Source organism: Procambarus clarkii, chromosome 14 (genome assembly GCF_040958095.1).
Source record: "Procambarus clarkii isolate CNS0578487 chromosome 14, FALCON_Pclarkii_2.0, whole genome shotgun sequence".
In the NCBI taxonomy this organism is placed as follows: Eukaryota; Metazoa; Arthropoda; class Malacostraca; order Decapoda; family Cambaridae; genus Procambarus; species Procambarus clarkii.
This window is the reverse complement of record NC_091163.1, coordinates 6,948,762-6,967,271: the sequence shown is the minus strand read 5'-3', so window position 1 is coordinate 6,967,271 and position 18,510 is coordinate 6,948,762. Positions and strand designations below refer to the sequence as shown.

At 43.5% G+C, this 18,510-nt stretch overlaps 1 protein-coding gene and 1 long non-coding RNA gene across 2 annotated transcripts in view; one reads left to right on the top strand and one right to left on the bottom strand.

Moving 5' to 3' along the window:
• Positions 1–2,531: 2,531 nt before the first annotated feature.
• On the bottom strand, positions 2,532–7,646 carry LOC123771150 (uncharacterized). The gene is made up of 4 exons (XR_006774450.2): positions 7,569–7,646; positions 5,322–5,437; positions 3,217–3,273; positions 2,532–2,795 (listed from the first exon to the last, which is right to left on the bottom strand). It is a non-coding gene; the product is annotated as an uncharacterized lncRNA (long non-coding RNA).
• Positions 7,647–11,929: 4,283 nt separating this feature from the next.
• LOC123771163 (acidic amino acid decarboxylase GADL1) overlaps positions 11,930–18,510 on the top strand; it is a 26,843-nt gene continuing 20,262 nt past the window's right edge. Inside the window, exons 1-3 of the mRNA XM_069324650.1 lie at positions 11,930–12,508; positions 17,687–17,871; positions 18,105–18,235. Coding sequence (XP_069180751.1) covers positions 12,251–12,508; positions 17,687–17,871; positions 18,105–18,235 — 574 coding nt within the window. The 5' untranslated portion in view covers positions 11,930–12,250. The remainder of the gene's footprint in view (positions 12,509–17,686; positions 17,872–18,104; positions 18,236–18,510) is intronic.

Below are 18,510 nucleotides of genomic sequence, written 5' to 3'. Positions count from 1 at the left end.
AGGCTGTCTAGCGATTAATAAGACCGAAAGAATGTTCAAAGAAATTATTAAGACCCAGTATCTAGTTTAATTATGGGCCTTCCAATAAACTGTCAATAATAGGGTTCTATTGTAATCTTATTGCATAGTCAACTATGCTCTTTAAACCAGGAAGTAAAATGCACTTACAACTGCATCACTCACCCTCCTTATTCAGCTAATGCAAATAACCAATTTTCTGGGGGGTAGTACCCGAGCCAATGTGTCTAACACTTCCCACTACCGCCCACAAACTGTCTGGGGTGCATAATAAATTAGAAAATACAGACATACAATACAATTAATTAAACTAATTAGATTGTTTCAAGCGCGGGTTGGACAAGTATATGAGTGGGATTGGGTGGTTATAGAATAGGAGCTGCCTCGTATGGGCCAATAGGCCTTCTGCAGTTACCTTTGTTCTTAAACACTTCCCACCCGTTTAGCAATTCCACTTGGCACGGGATTCTGCAGTACCCCATCGCCAGAAGTGTCTAGCAAGAGCCAGGAGGTACCTTACACAGGGCAGCCAGGGATGGCTGATGGGCCCATCCCTAGAGTGGGACTATGAACGCCATTAGAACAAGTGCACATTAAGCATATGCAGCCATAACTTAAGCCTTCATGCAGGATGCCTGAAGTCCGCAGGTGCTGTCTGCTCCTGGTGTAGACGGCCTTCCTTCCAGGAGTCAGCTGGAGGAGGGTACTATATGATGCCAATCACTGGAGGAAGGGTCACGTACCCAGTCTCTGTAACCCCGTTTGTGATCAAAGTTTGTGATGTCCTACCATGCATCCATCTTCCAGTGCCTCGTGTCCAAGGTCATGCTCCTGTAAGAGTGAAATGTAAAGAGTAAAATGTGAACAAGTGCATGCAGACCGTCCTAAAGTGTACTGGGCTAAATGCATGTAGACCAGCCACTAGCTAAAGGGAAAAGGAGGAACATTAAGTTCCTATCAACAGTAAAGTGCAATAAAATTGTCAATTTATGCTCCTAGTTACGAGTTTATCACCGATCTTAACGCTAACTTTACTATGTTTATTAGTTTATTAGTTTATCTATCCATATCTCAACTATGGTATTTGTGCTTGGGGCTCTACTACCCAAAATCACTTACGTCCTCTAATTACTCAACACAAAGCTGCTATTAGGACAATATCCAATTCTGGCCCCAGACATCACTCGGTACCCCTACTCAAATCTCTGAATATGTTAGACATTAAGTCACTGCACATTCTCTCATGTGTATTATACATATATAAAACGCTAAACTATAATGCCAATCCTGATCTCAAAAGCTTCATAGAAGGTTGTAACAGAACCCATGAGCACCACACCAGAAATAAATACAGTTTTGATATTCCTAGAGTACGACTTAAACTAGAAATGCTCTACAAATCAAGGGGCCCAGAATGTGGAATGACCTGCCCAACCATGTTAAAGACTGTACCTCTCTCAACCAGTTTAAGTTAAAAGCAAAGCTATACCTAATAAATTCCCTGTAACCTACCTTACCCTTCTATTGTCAACCAATGTCTTTTTTCTTTAAAGAGCGCCGTTTGTCGACATAATTGTATTTGTGCTGCTTTTTCATCTGTTTTCATTTCTTGTTTTCATTCTACTCATTATGCTCAATTAGTATTAAGCTTGTCATTTAAGTTTATCATGCCCGAAACGCTTTGCGTAATAGTGGCTTTAGGCATTGTATGTACTAGCTCTACTTATAAGTCAACCAATCCTTGTAAAAATTTATTGTATGTATGTACCTTACCTAAATAAAATTGTATTGTATAGTTGGAGGATTTATACAAGAAACCTGTAGTGGTAGATTTTACTAGCAACATTTGATGCTTTGAAAAGATCAATGGACACTAATGAAACCCTATGTGGACAGGGATGAAGACTTAGGGATGCAAATTAAACAGCAACACAGTGGAAAGTACCGTGATAATGTTGGGTAAATGTGGACCCGTATGAAGGACACTAGCCGAAATACAAGGAATTTAATATTTTTAAACCAGAACGAGAACACTTAGAAGTGACCCCTCTGGAGAGGGGTGGAAGGGGCCAGGGGTGAAAACAGCCCTTCTCTACGTCAAGAGTAGTTCTAGTGCTCTAATCCTTATCTACCAGACCCAGAACAGGACGTATCAATTCCAAGTCATGAAGCTGACGGTAACTAGACGAGTATGTGTATCCCCCCCTTACTACTTGCGAGGGGGGGGGATTAGGGGGTTACTTTTTCACCAGTCCCATGGCCGGACCCCCCCCCCCCAAAGCCACAAGACAATACAATACAATTTTATTTAGGTAAGGTACATACATACAATAAATATTTACAAGGATTGTTTAACTTATAGGTAGAGCTAGTACATACAATGCCTAAAGCCACTATTACGCAAAGCGTTTCGGGCATAAACGACATTTATGTGCCCCCAAAAAATCACCTAAAACATTAAAATACGCGACAAATTATGTTAACATTGGGGAGAGGAAAATTAAACACAGGGGAATAAAACTAGGTATATGAATTAACAATGCTTTCTGTTGCACAAGGTTAAACCAATTAGCAGAGAGCAGTGTAGCTGACTTTACTCTTCTCAAAGGCCCCGGAGTGGCGGGGGAATCTTGCTCACTTATGACCCTCCAGCCGAAGCTTTATCTCCCGGGTTCTGCCAAGCCATTAACTATCTCCATATCTAAGTGGTATCCAAGTACTCTACACCGTGCCGCAGGAGAGTACCACTCCCGTCCCTTCACGCGGTGGCCGTAGTGCTGCGATAAAGTACAATTAACAAGCAAAAGGCAGCTGCGCGTTTTATTTATTTTCATTTGATTTATACACAAGGTACATTGGGTTGTGAGAATACATAGTATTTACAATCTTAAAGCCACTAGTACGTACAGCGTTTTGGGCGGGTCCTTAATCTAATAGATAATTTAAAGCAGGTAAATTCTAGCAGAATAATAAAATGATCAGATACATTGCAAGAAAAAATGAGACGAGATAAGTATATTAAAGCTGATTACATTGACAGCTTGAGTGGTAATTTAAACAAGATTAATAGGCTTTTAAGCAAGTGGGTAATACTTTCCCACTTGCTTGACGGCGACATTGGTAAACAAGTTGGGAAGAGACTTTAAATAATGGAGACAAGTACTGGTAATATAAATAGGGCATGCTGGGCAAACTTGCCAGTAATCCAGACTAAAGGGATGCGGGCGGTGTCCTCCAGTCGGGTAGGAGCAGCACCTAATTAGTACAAAGAACACTAAATTAGAACGGTAAAAATGGAAACTAGTCATAATGCTAACGATACCATCACCTAACGTTATAGATCTTATAATAAACCTACAAAAAAGCTACGACTACCCTGGGAGGAGGACATTTAAATCAATAGGCCAAGTCCCTCAAGGACTAACCCCCTTAGGAAAGTACAATGGCTCGTTGAACACTACACGTGACAATGCCACCCCCACCAATGCACATTCCACAGCCACTACAATGATTATAAAAACCGTTAATGAAGGACTAGTAAACATTCTGCACCTACATTAGCCACCAAGATAATATTAAAACTAAAACAGAACTTAGAAAGAAAAGAAACTGGGGGGGGGGGGAAGGAGGAAACCCCACCTCCATTTAAAACGGCCCCAAATATCAGTAACAAGGTTATCGCGAATAACCCAACTCAATTACGGGCTCACCATATCCCGTGCTACGTGTACATTTAGTTCAGAGTAGCTAAATCTTAAAACCAACCCCCAATAAGTAATGTTGCCGTACAAGGGCGCCAAAGAGTCAGGAGCATACCCCAGCATGGCCGCTGAAGTCGTGTTGAGGAGACACCGAGGACTGCATGTCACAGGTGTACGAAGACATGGATAAAACTGTGCTGCGTGTTAGTGTTAAGGGGAGAGAAACAAGGCGGAAAGCGCTTAAAACGGGACGCAAAGAGCGCCGAAGGACAGGCAGGAGCAAACTAGAAAATTATGACCAAGAGTACTACCCACAAAGGGCATTAAAGCAGCAAGTGCCAATTTAATTTTTTTAACGATCTCTGTAGATCGTTAAGTCAGAGTCCATGATTAAGTCCATGATTGCCATGCAATGGCTCCTTTCCTCCCCCCCCCCCCAGTAAAAGTGGACTAGAGGCCAAGTAGGGACATGAACCAAAGGGAATTGAGGCGGGAATGTCTAGCACAAATTAAACTAATAAAAATAGTCTTAACTAATTTAATAGTTGCCGCGGCCAGACAGTCCAAGCTGGGTGCACAGATGTGGCAAGATTGTAAATTTTCAGGGGGTAGCAAAGACATTGATTTTGCAACATCAAGAATACGAAGGCATCAGCCGTGCCAAGAATATCTGCTTCAGAAAGGCAAATTACAGAGTTTCCAGCGCGGGAGCCCTCTGGGAAGGAATTAATTGGTGACAAGCACGCATGCAGAGCTGGGGCGCAGAATTACTGGCGTGCACGACAATTTCAGTGGACAGAAGAGTAAGGATACTAAAGAGAAACTAAAAGATGGAAACAAATGAAGCCAAGACGAAGATAAAGGATAAAATTAAAAAGACAAGATATGGAAAACGCAAGCTAGTAGAAATGCCCTACACGCCGAGGGAGTGCGCCAAACAAAAGGACGCTAATGCAACAAAGTGGGAGATCTGGTAATACTGCTGGAGGGGACGGTAGACGTCCCAAGAAGTCCAAGGGACGTTAGACACGCCGGTGAGGTACAATAAAGGGAGAGGAAGTGTACGGGGAACTAGTGAAACTATGGGACAAGGGAATAACTGGCCGACCTCTACGTTTAGGTCGTTTGAAAACTACCTTTAAAGGATACTTTGTCAACTAGGCTGTTACTAATGTCAGGCTGCTAGCAGCCGCGTCTTTTTGGATTAAGGTATTTTAGTAATTTCCTTAGGCTAGGTGCATGTTTTAAGCACATGTTCTTGTTTATAAGCATTGTAAATAGCAAGGCATGCAAGCTATACCTGGTGACGCAATTTTGTCAAACGCTGGAGCACACAGTTTCTCTTTCTACCAAATTGTAGGAGCGTCCATCTTTGTTGACGAGACCAAATAGAAGATCCCATTAAGAGACAGGGCCTTGGGGGACGTGAACCCCCCCCCACCCGGAAATAACGCAAAGTAGTTTATGGGTAGGGGAACGGGACCTTCCCCGACCCCCACGAACCAAGTGACACTAACACAAGGCGACCCCACAGCCTAGGTTCGTAGGTATGCAAGACTGAGGTACACTACTAACAGGCTAGAGAATAAGAACAAGTCTTACCTTTGTGCTGAAGAAGCTTTAAGACCAGAGGGCGTCCCTAGCATGCAAGCTATTTCAGTCATCTTGTGTAGCGATACCCTCGTCATCGCTGCTGCCGCCGATTCTGCTGTATCTTCCTGTAGGAGAGGACACGTTAGCGTGGGTGTTGTGGCCGGCGAGAAACTGACTGTCCCCCAGCCGTTATAACCGCCAGTCACTTTTCCTAAGGTTTAGGAACAAAAACCTACTAAAGCGCCCTTGTCCTCGCCCATCAGAGGACCCAAAACAAAATAGGACTATCTCGCGAGCCGCTACCACTTGCTAGTACGACACTGCCCTTTGGAAGAATGTCAAAATGCGACGATTGATGAAGATTAAGCCACCCAAAAGGTGGCACGGGCATGAATAGCCCGTAAGGGGTGGTCCTTTTGAGCCATTACCAGTATCAAAAGCCGATACTGGAGATCTGTGGATGTGCGACTGCACCCTGCGTGACGGGAGATGTCTCCCGTGTAAATGCGATGTTCTATTAGGACAGTTAACCCCGGGGCGGCCACCAAACAGCAGGGAAATAAGCACACCAAGTCAACTTTTAGAAGAAGGTTCACTGACCACACTAGAAGACAAGACTTTTCGGTCTGTCCTGGATAATACTAATGGTCCAGAATGGACCGAAACGTAGTTCTGTGTGGTTTGGTAAATAGTATGGAAATTAGGTTCATAGCAGTCAGAAGCCTAGCAAAAGTTCGTCACTCCGAAGAAGGAGAAAAAAAAACTTACACATCTAATGAAAACCTGTCAAACCGTTATTTACAATGAGTAATTTAATAAAATATTCTAAGAAGCTTCGAAACACTATTATTCACCATGCCTAACCTAGGTGTCTGGTACTAACATTATCAGCCTATCCTACAACGGCCTGGAATTTTTATAAACTCACTAACCCAAGCCACGCACTTAACGTACTGCGTAATTACCATTAAGTAATCTGGTAGACTTTAGGCAGTTACGCCATCTATCATTCTATTATGCAGGAAGAACCGCATTTCTATGGGTCATCCAATAAGGTTAGTAGACTTTACATGTTACCACTGCTAGGCTTAGGCTCTGCTACAAGCCCCTTTGAATTTGCAACGTCTGATTTACATTTTTCTAAATTTAAACTGCCAGCAGAACCATTTGCATACTTTGCGTTATAATGCAATGTAATGAAAAAAATAGCAATTCAGACACCATCAATGCCGTGTAAGAAATGTGAAAGTACTTTCTTCTTAGTGATCCTGCCAGGAATATTAGCGAAGTGTTCAACATTTCCTTACTGTAGGTGTAGTTTGCATATTACTAAAGCTACCACCCAGTTCAGTAGGTGTGGAATAACACTAACTGAATCGTCATAGATGTAAAGTGCCTTTAAAAAGACCTTTAGCCTCTTGTTGAATCACTAATCAAAGATCTTAGTATCTAAATTATGTACATTTATATACATAACTTGTTTAAGTAGCTTCAAAAGATTTTACCACTTAAATGTAGTATAGGGTTCAGTTCCTGAACCCATTATGTGCCTGTAACCCTTTTCACCACCACCCACGGAATGTTATGGGGTGCATAAGAAATTGAATCCAAGAATACAAAGAACCGTCCCCTTGTGTAGACTACCATTAAAAAAAAAAATGAACTTACATTTTCGGCAGTACTGCCAAGAGTCTCCGTAGAGGTGATGGGGGGGGGGGGGGGGAAAGAGACCCTCACCCTTTCTTCATGGGAGGTTTGGAAGCCAATTCAGACCCTTCCACCCTTCCCGTGTAATCAAATCTATGAAGTTAAAAGAATCAAGAAGCGTCCACCCTGCCTTAGGACGTAACTTGGTGGGGATGGGGGGGGGGGGGGGTAGAAATAGCCTAAGTTACTCCATCCCTTTGAGATGGTTTGAGATGGTATTTTTCTTTTCTCAAACATACTTGAATTTTAACTTTAGATCTATCGCATTACGCCCAAAATGTGCATTAGAGTCAATTTAAAATATATAGTCCATCCCAGGATAACATGGCAGTCATATCTATGCTTTTAAGAACACTAGAATCAAGTTCAAATTCTCGTATGTAGCTCAAGAAAAATCTTTTGTCTACACACTTTTGCCTTAAAAAATCACTATAGACAACCATCAAATAATCATAAAAGGTTCAACAAATTTGTATTAACCAAACACTCATAAAAATAATAAAATACCGGTTGAAACGACAAGGAACACCAACGACTTCAAAACAATACCTGCTGGTCGACCTCCCATGTCAAGTTCCTCCTTCAACACTGCCCACAACACTACTGACAATCCCCGGCCACAACCTGCCATAAATCACCTCTGTGGTCCAGAAACAACAAGAATGGCAACTCACCACATCACGCGTATGTTGATAATCCAGTAACGTTGGTAGACTTATAGTTCTGCTGTCAAAACATAGATGGCGCAAGGACACATGGTAGTCTCCAATGGACTCACCTAGTTGTGCTTGCGGGGGTTGAGCTTCGGCTCTTTGGTCCCGCTTCTCAACTGTTCCTGATCCTATTGGGCTCTATCTAGTTGCCTGAAACGTTATGGGTGTTAGTAGCCTTGCAAGAATGTAAAAATATCTCTAATGTAATCACACTAGCCCATTGTACCTTCTTGTAAATAAAATATTGTAATTATATTATTATTATTATTATTATTATTATTATTATTATTATTATTATTATTATTATTATTATTATTATTATTATTATTATTATTATTTTTATCATCATCATATCTAGTAGTGGTGGTGGTAGTGATGGTCAGTGTGTAGTGGTGGTGGTGGTAGTGATGGTGGTATTGGCCAGTATTGGCCTCATCTCTATGCACACTGATATTGATCCTGATCAAAATCTTCTGTCTCATATCTATACCAACCAGCACATTGATCATCATTATTGCAAGTATTTCACAGCACACCAGGCTAAAAACAAACTCCAAAATAGCACCTGTCTATCAGTTTATAACCAAAATGTTAGATCACTTGGTAAACATTTTGACGATTTAAATGCACTACTCACAGCACTAGGTACTAACCTATCGTTCATTATTTTAACAGAAACTTGGCTAAATAAAGACTATACCCAACTCTACAACTTAGCTGGTTATAAAGCCATTCATAACTGTAGGCCTAATAAAAAAGGTGGTGGCACAGCTATATATTACCGAGATACATTTATCTGCAACAGTGTTATTAGTGACAGAGATGACTACTGTGAATATACTTTTGCTCAGTTTACAATTAAATCCCTTAAATCCTCTTTGACTATTGGAGCCATCTATAGATTTCCTAATACTAACATAGCTTCTTTCTCAGACAACCTAAGGAATCTTATTATAAACAACAATCTCAACAAAAACCACATCATTCTGGGAGGAGACTTTAATATTGACCTGGGTCAACAAAACTGCTCTCAAGTTGACTATTTCCTTAACAGCATGAACTCCTGTATGCTAATCCCCACTATCACCAAACCTACCCGAGTCACTCAAACATCAGCCACTACCTTGGACCACATATGGACAAACATAACAGCTCCCCTTGTATCTGGTATAATCTACGACAGAACAACTGACCACTATCCTACCTTTCTCATAGCGAACATGGACATAACACCACCAAAAAGCAAGAAATTTTCATTTAGGCTACACAGTGAATCAGCTTTAGACAATCTTACAGAGGCACTTCACAATATTAACTGGGATTCTGAATTCATTAATACCCATGATATAAATTCATTAGCTAACCTCTTCCTCTCCAAAACTCTAAGCCTCTACAACCTTCATTGTCCCCTTCTTACAAAGCAAGTAACTGACAAAAGATTAAACAATCCATGGCTCACAAATGGCATTCTCAACTCAATCAACAAGAAACATGAATATGAAAAGAAAGTTAGGATTGGCCTAGTTTCAAAGGAAGTAGCTAAAAGGTACTCATCAATGCTTACCTGTATCATAAGAAAGGCAAAACTTGCATATTATGTGAATAGATTCAATGAAGCAAAAGGTAACATGAAAAACACTTGGAAAACTATCTCTAGTATCCTAGGAACTAAACAACACTCACATAACCAAATAAAACTCTACAAGGATGGGGATATACCTTCAACTGATTTAGAAATGGCAAATGAATTTAATAGTTTCTTTTCATCGGTTGGTGCTAATCTTGCCAGTAAAATCCCACAGACTCAGACACATATTAACACATATCTCTCAGGCAGCTATCCAAACTCTCTTCTCCTTTCACCAATCAGCCCGGCAGATGTTGTGTCCATCATACACTCTCTAAAAACCAAGGCAGGGAACACCAGTGAAATTCCGTCCATTGTGTACAAGAGAGCCTCCCATGCCCTTGCCCCACCCATAGCACTACTGTTCAACAAATCTATAGAGTGTCACACCTTCCCTGATATCCTCAAAAAAGCAAGAGTAACGCCAGTCCATAAAGGAGGCAATCCGGCGGACATAAACAATTATAGACCAATATCAAATCTACCCATTCTATCAAAAATATTTGAAAAAATTATTTACAAACAGCTCTATTCCTACCTCGTAAAATTCGACATACTCAGCCCCTGCCAGTTTGGCTTCCGGTCCCAAAAGAGTACCAATGATGCAATCATTAGTCTCCTTGACATTATCTACTCAGCCCTTGACAAAAATGAGTTTCCGATTGGACTCTTCATTGACCTAAGAAAAGCCTTTGATACTGTTAATCACAACTACCTCTTATTTAAACTCCAGCATTATGGAATCCGAGGCCTTGCCCTTGACTACATCCGATCCTATCTTAGTGACAGACACCAATATGTAACCATCAATGATACAACTTCTTCCACTCTACCAATTACCGTTGGAGTGCCACAGGGCAGCATCTTAGGACCTCTTCTATTTCTTATATATATAAACGATCTGCCTAATGTCTCTAATATTCTCAAACCTATATTGTTTGCTGACGATACTACCCTTATCTACTCAAACCTCAACCCACATACACTAAATAATGTTGTGAATAATGAATTAAAAAAAGTCCACTTATGGATGTCAACGAACAAACTAACATTAAACATCGAAAAGACTTACTACATCTTATTTGGAAACAAATCATCAAATGCAATTCAGCTACAGATAGACAACATTAACATCAGTAATAAAAATGATGGCAAGTTTCTTGGCCTATTCCTAGACAAGAGACTCAACTTCAGCACCCACATTCAACACATAACTAAGAAAGTCTCTAAGACAGTTGGTATACTCTCCAAAATCAGATATTATGTTCCTAACTCTGCTCTCCTCTCACTATATTATGCACTAATCTACCCCTATCTTAATTATGGTATCTGTGCATGGGGGTCTACCACTGCAAACCACCTTAAGCCCATCATCACACAGCAAAAATCTGCTATCAGAATAATAACTAACTCTGCTTTCAGACAACACTCAGCTCCCTTGTTTAAATCTCTAAACTTGCTAAATATTAACTCCCTCCACACATTCTCTTGTGTCAACTACATTTACAAAACCCTGTTCTTAAATGCAAACCATGCTCTGAAACTCTCCCTGGACAGATGTAATAGGACCCATTATCACCACACCAGAAATAAATATCTCTTTGATATCCCCAGGGTCAAACTTAATCTGTGTAAACACTCTATGCAAATTAAGGGACCTAGTCTATGGAACTCACTCCCTAGTGAATTGAAAAACTGTAAAACTTTTGCCTTATTTAAAAGCAAAACCAAAAAGTACCTAACTTCATCTATTTAGTTTCCTACACTGAGCTTTAATTTGCTCTGTACCTAGTGGTACCCAATCTCCTAATTTTTATGTAATATCAAACAACCTTATCATTGTGTTCATTGCTGTCTTCTTTTATGTGCTAGCCATATGCTGTATTGTGACTACCAATTTTTGTCAACTACCATTCAAGCTGTCATTGCAATCAATCTTATATTGTTTCTGCTGTATTGTGCCTACCAATTTGTTGTCAACTACCATTTTAAGCTGTCATTGCAATCAATCATAGCTACCTATGTGCTTTAATATACTGTACCTATAATTTTCTCTCATCTTTTTTTTTTTTTTTTTTTTTTCATTCCATGTAATCTGTTATCATTTTTTTGTCTATAAATTTTGCAAGTATTTACCTCCTTAAAATTTTCTTAGATTAAGGACCTGCCCGAAACGCTGCGCGTGCTAGTGGCTTTACAAGACTGTAATTACCACAATTGTATCCTCACATTCCTTATGTACATTCTTGTATATGCATAAATAAATAAATAAATAAAAGTGTGTAATGGTGATGGTGGTAGTGGACAGTGAGTAGAGGTGGTGGTAGCCAGTATGTAGTGGTGGTGGTGGTAGCTAGTGTGTGGTAGTGGTGGTGGCGGCGAGTGTGTAATGGTGGTGGTAGCTAGTGTGTGGTAGTGGTGGTGGTAGCTAGTGTGTAGTGGTGGTGGTGGCCGAGAGTGTGGTAATGGTGGTGGTAGCTAGTGTGTAGTGGTGGTGGTGGCCAGAATGTAGTGGTGGTGGCCAGTATGTAGTGGTGGTGGTACCTAGTGTGTGGTAGCGGTGATAGTGGTGGTGGCGGCCAGTGTGTGTATACATTCGATTAAGCAAGTGTTTGCCAGTCGCTCCCTGACACCAGGCGGGGCAGCACTGCACCTCTCCCTCTCATATCTCTCACACTCTCCTCTGCCAGACACATCAACTTTCCCTCATCATTCTTGTTCATCCTGACTTTGAAAACATTCTTGACCCTTGAGTTGTTACTCAACAGACGACGCCTATTTCAACGGGGGATTCGACCGTTCTTGAGTAGTACTTCCTTCAGAGTACCCGTGTTCACAAGTCCGGCCGCCATTTAGTGAGGCTCGAACTGCCACACAGTCTCCCCAGGAGGATGTTCCGCCACTGTGCAAGGCGTGTGGTGACGAGGGAGTGGCAGGCGTGCCCGCGCCCGGCGGCGTCCGGGGACATTCTCACTACCGGCGTCAGGGCCTTCCGGACCACCAGCATGGCCGATGACGCCGCCCCTAGCGCCAGCGTGGCGGACGCCGACGGCAGACTCCTGGAGAAGGTGCTGGCGCTGGTGCATCGCCAGAGGTCGGCCAAGGAGCCGCAGAAGGTGGTGGAGTTTGTGCATCCTCTTGACCTTCAGGTGAGTCACGGACCGTTTAGTCGGAGTAGTTTGTCACGGAGCCGTCCAGAGATCGGTGGGTGTGTTCCGCCCATCTTCTTGATGTGTTCCTCTGCACCCTAATTTCTCACCGTACCGTGGGAGCGTAGCGTTGTGTAGCCACAACGTGCCCTTAATGTTCCTATAACGTGCCCATAATGTTGCTATAATGTGCCCATAATGAGGCTATAACGTGCCCTTAATGTGGCTATAACGTGCCCATAATGTGGCTATAACGTGCCCATAATGTTGCTATAACGTGCCCTTAATGTGGCTATAACGTGCCCATAATGTTGCTATAACGTGCCCTTAACGTGCCCATAACGTGCCCATAATGTTGCTATAACGTGCCCATAATGTGGCTATAATGTGCCCATAATATGGCTATAACGTGCCCATAACGTGCCCATAACGTGCCCATAATGTTGCTATAACGTGCCCATAATATGGCTATAACGTGCCCATAATGTGGCTATAATGTGCCCATAATGTGGCTATAATGTGCCCATAATGTTGCTATAACGTGCCCTTAATGTTGCTATAACGTGCCCATAATGTTGCTATAACGTGCCCATAATGTGGCTATAATGTGCCCATAATATGGCTATAATGTGCCCATAATGTGGCTATAACGTGCCCATAACGTGCCCATAATGTTGCTATAACGTGCCCATAACGTACCTATAACATACTTATAATGTGGCTATAACGTGCCAATAATCAAACAGCTTCGTTTGAATCCAATGCTGCTTCAACTTCCTTTATAACAGTTTCCGCTGGACAATTCTTTTAGAAGGTCTATACTGGATTAGGATTTACTGGAGTTTTTTTCAGTGTCAGAGTAGTTACCAGGATGGAATGCATTAGGCAGTGATGTGGTGGAGGCTGACTCCATACACAGTTTCAAATGTAGATATGATAGAGCCCAATAGGCTCAGGAACCTGTACACCAGTTGATTGACGGTTGAGAGGCGGGACCAAAGAGCCAGAGCTCAACCCCCGTAAGCACAACTAAATGAGCACAACCAAGTGAATACTGGATATTACAGACGCCTGTCATCAGGTATGACAAAGAGAGAGAGACCCGGGTACCGCCGGGTACCCGCTGTTGTATGTCGGAGCGTTGTACCTGCGTCACTGTACTTGAATTTAATTTGTTTTATTTACCATGACCCTGATAAGGCTTCCTCTGTATTCCATTCAATACAGCGGAGATAACGCAAAGGCGTATTGCTACAATCATTACTAATGGTAAGACTAAAATAATTTTTGCAGGAGGGAGGGGAGGGAGTTATCAGTGGGAAAAGCACCAAGCCATTAAGACTATATAGCACTGGGAAGGGGTCAGGATAAGGATTTGGGATGGGACGGGGGAAAGGAATGGTGGCCAACCACTTGGACGGTCGGGGATTGAACGCGGACCTGCATGAAGCGAGGCCGTCGCTCTGCCGTCCAGCCCAAGTGGTTGGGTACAAACCTTCAGTTGGACTACATATGTTAAACACAGTAAAGTTGATTCAATAATCACCATTAATCACCATCAAAGTCCTCTTTGTCCATCACGAGGCGAAATCCTCTTTAGTTGAATAAACCCACGCGTCCTCCTCAACCAGGTGTGTGCTGGCCGCACCATGCAATACATCATACAATACTCATACAATACAACATACAATACTGTTGCCGATCATTCGTAATATGTTGCCATGCTCCGTGCGATTACGAACTGTGTCGCCTTGTTCGTGTTCCACCCATGGCCTTTAACCACCCTGCCAATTCCTCTGAGAATTGTGTAGGTGGTGATCATGTCTCCCCCCTAACTCTTCTGTCTTCCAGGGACGTGAGATTTAGCTCCCGTAGCCTTTCCTTATAACTCCTACCTCTCAGCTCCGTGCGATTACATGACCTAAATTTTAACCAGGCAGAGAGATAGCATCACCACCTCTAGCAACAAGTGGTGACCTACGCCTATACTGACTGCTGAGTACATAGCCGTTTGAGCCCATTGCTCGGGCATGTTGACCTATGACCTCTAGAAAGCTATATAGTAGGCATCCATCAGTCTCAGGAGACTATGGAGTTCCGGTCTGCTTGATAGTCTGAGGTGGCCTCTCCAGGGTGCAAAGCCAGGGGGTAGGTTAATACGGAGGAGAAGCTGTTACCCAAGCAGCAGGTTCCCCCTCCCCTTTCTCGTACACAGCTACTGTAAGTCATAACAGGGATTCAGTCTCCACATCCGTCGTCTAGACCAACTAACATTGGAAAAACAATTCATACAACACCTACCAGGTGTATAAATTACATCAAACACTTTCCAGAAATATAACGCATAGCTCTGTATACATAAAATAACCACCAATAACTTTATACATGGTAGCTGAAATCATAAAGTAGTTACCGGGTAACGAACCTGGGATGAGGGAGACGATATAGCTGGGATCCCTTGCCACTCGTCGCTATTAAATGGCGGATGTAAACAAAGCCCAAAACTACCACAAAATCAAATGAAAACTATAACAAATAGTAAACGGGGAATTGGGTGCTATTAGAATAATAATAATAATAATAATAATAATAATAATAATAATAATAATAGAATAAAATACCTTATTTGTGGACGCATATCTAAGATTAGATATCTCTGCCAGTTTACATATCACATTAGATAGCCTGGGGAAGGGGGGGGGGGGTAGAGGGATTGCTGAGTCCCGCCCTGTCGAGTCCCTTACTGATGTGATAACCCTTTCTTGTGGAGGGTAGTGTCTATAGCTCTTGGGTCCCGCCTCTCAACCGTCAGTCAAGTGGTGAATAGGTTTCCCGAGTCATTTTTGCCATGTCACGTGTCTACACGAAGCTCTGTATAGAGTCAGCTTGCTATCTATACTTTCTTGGTGACTCTATATAATTACTTATTGGACACAGCAACAATTATTCCCTGTATATCTATGTCTAATTTGGGTATTTATTTTCATATCGAGATCCTTCTTCATGTATCACCAATGCCTCTTTATTCTCTTCCTGTTGATCTTGTTAATTACAATGAGAATTTTGTATGTGAGGATCATGTCTCCGCTAACTCTTCTTTATTTCAGAGATATTAGGTTTAATTTTGTTTTTTAAGGTCTTAAAAAAACTTCAGGACTTTCTTCAGCTTTGTTTTGAGTTTAACGAAATTTGAATCCCGCAAATTATGAGACGTTTGGGCACGTTTCCTTTCGCCTTATACCGCTGTTCACCTAGCAGTAAATAGGTGCCCAAGAGTTAGGCAACAGTTGTGGGGGGGGGGGGGGTTGCATCCTGTGGAAAGATTATTCGTAGGCCTGGATAGGAGGCCTAACTGGCTTCCGGTCCGCAGCAATGGGCTGCCAATTTCCAGAATTGGTGTGAAATTTGTAGAATTCAATGTCATGAACAACTTCTTGTTCAGATAACTAAAGGCAGTTATGTTGGTCTAATTTGTAAATGTTCTACCAAGACCCCCTTTCTCTCCCACACTATCTATTGCCTGGCGGAAGGATGAGTTATATATCTATCGTTGGTAAAAAGATAGATTATCTATTTATCGTCTGAAAATAGGGGGGCCATCTATCGTCTAGCGGAAAGGAATGCCAAATCAATCTATCGTCTGACGTAATTATGGGTTTTAAAACCTACCTAACTCTACCCATCCTAACGCAAACCCACCTAATCTAGCCCAACTCAACCGCACCTAGCACATCCTACCCTAACCCAACCCAAACTAACATAACACAAATCAATCGAGCCCAAACCAAACCTAACCTAAGGATATACATACACGGTTTGGGCAAACAGAAAACGAGCATCGTCGACCTATCTGGTGTACGAGTTAATTCTATTCCTGTAGGGGGAGGAGGGGAGACTACTCAAGACCCAGATATTTACGGGATGAGTCGCATCCGAAAATTATTTCATTCCAGAGCGCCCTGGAAATATGTTTGATGGTATAGTCAGTCCCGCTTGTATTATGTGCGATGCTTGGCGGTGGAAATGTGATACTTTAACTACGCGGCGCAAAAATGACATTATTGAAGATGGATGATGATGATAATAATGATTAATGGGAAATATATCTTTATTGGTTGCATTGGTTGGCAAGACAGGCTGCCACCATTGACCCGGATTTTCACTTCCTACTCCCCCACCCCCGTCAACCCTCCCCCACCCCCGTCAATCCTCCCCCACCCCTGTCAATCCTCCTCCCCACCTCCGTCAACCCTCCCCCACCCCTGTCAATCCTCCCCCACCCCTGTCAACCCTCCCCCACCTCCGTCAACCCTCCCCCACCCCTGTCAACCCTCCCCCACCCCCGTCAACCCTCCCCCACCCCTGTCAATCCTCCCCCACCTCCGTCAACCCTCCCCCACCCCTGTCAACCCTCCCCCACCTCCGTCAACCCTCCCCCACCCCTGTCAACCCTCCCCCACCTCCGTCAACCCTCCCCCACCCCTGTCAACCCTCCCCCACCTCCGTCAACCCTCCCCCACCCCTGTCAACCCTCCCCCACCCCCGTCAACCCTCCCCCACCCCTGTCAATCCTCCCCCACCTCCGTCAACCCTCCCCCACCCCTGTCAACCCTCCCCTCGTGCCAAGGTTGGCGGGGACTGTCATATCGATGCCAGGAACCTCATGCGTCATGCCTATTGACCCGTGAGGGGGTGTGGTTGGGGGTCGTACCTCGTCCTTGTCAGGGTGTTTACCGAAGTCTTTTGTGCAGGCGCGTGCGTACAGTACTGTACACCTCTCCCATGTGTACATGATTGTCTTGGTCTCGTCTGCTGGGTGTATATGGGAATGTGTATACGTCTGTGTGCGTGTGTGGGCGGGTGGATGGATTTTTCTTCCGGTATAAGACATGTTGTGTGTGTGTGTGTGTGTGTGTGTGTGTGTGTGTGTGTGTGTGTGTGTGTGTGTGTGTGTGTGTGTGTGTGTGTGTGTGTGTGTGTGTGTGTGTCTGTGTCTGTGCTCAGTACAGATGCTTACAGCGACGAAAAAAAAGTTCGTAGCGAAGCGGTGTCCTTCGTTACTCCAACTGACTAATCCAACAATTAAAAGCCCCCCCCCCCCAAATCATCGTTAACAACAAAAACACCGTCGAAGACCCGTCGGCTTCACGCCCATCCATCTCTCTCTCTGCACCGCAGAAACTGCTGGCGCTGCGGGTGGGGTCCTCCGCCGCGTCCCTGGCCGAAGCGGAGGAGGTGTTGGAACAGATAATGCGTTACAGCGTCATGACTAGCCACCCACACTTCTACAATCAGCTCTATGGAGGCATCAGCGAAGTCTCCCTCGCCGGTGCCTGGATCGTCGAAGCCCTCAACACCAACCAGTAAGATAGAGAAGGGGGAATGAAGGGGGCGATTATCATTAGAAGGGGTCAGGATCAGGATTTAAGATGGGACCGGGGGGAAAAGGAATGGTATCCAACCACTTGTGGACGGTCGGGGAGGATTGAACGCCGACCTGCATGAAGCGAGACCGTCGCTCTACCTTCCGGCCCAAGTGGTTATGTACACATCCCCCCCTAAGACAACTATGTGACTGACGGGACTATTGTTGCAGGCACACGTTCGAGGTGGCACCCGTGTTTACTATGGTAGAACACTTCGTGATCGCTCGCCTGGTTCAGCTGTTTGGCTGGCACGAGGGAGATGGCATCTTCTCTCCTGGTGAGTTGGCACTCTACTTGTGTGGTAAGTTGGCACTCTATTTGTGTAGTCAGTTGGCACTACACTTGTATAGTCGCTTGGCAGTAGTAGTGTACCACAATATCAGCCGCTTCTTAACAAGTGCTAACGTCAGTGTCATTCATGTGCAGGCGAGGAGTCACAACGTGGCTAAAGTATGTTGACCAGACCACACACTAGAAAGTGAAGGGACGACGACGTTTCGGTCCGTCCTGGACCATTCTCAAGTCTCACAATCAACTTGAGAATGGTCCAGGACGGACCGAAACGTCATCGTCCCT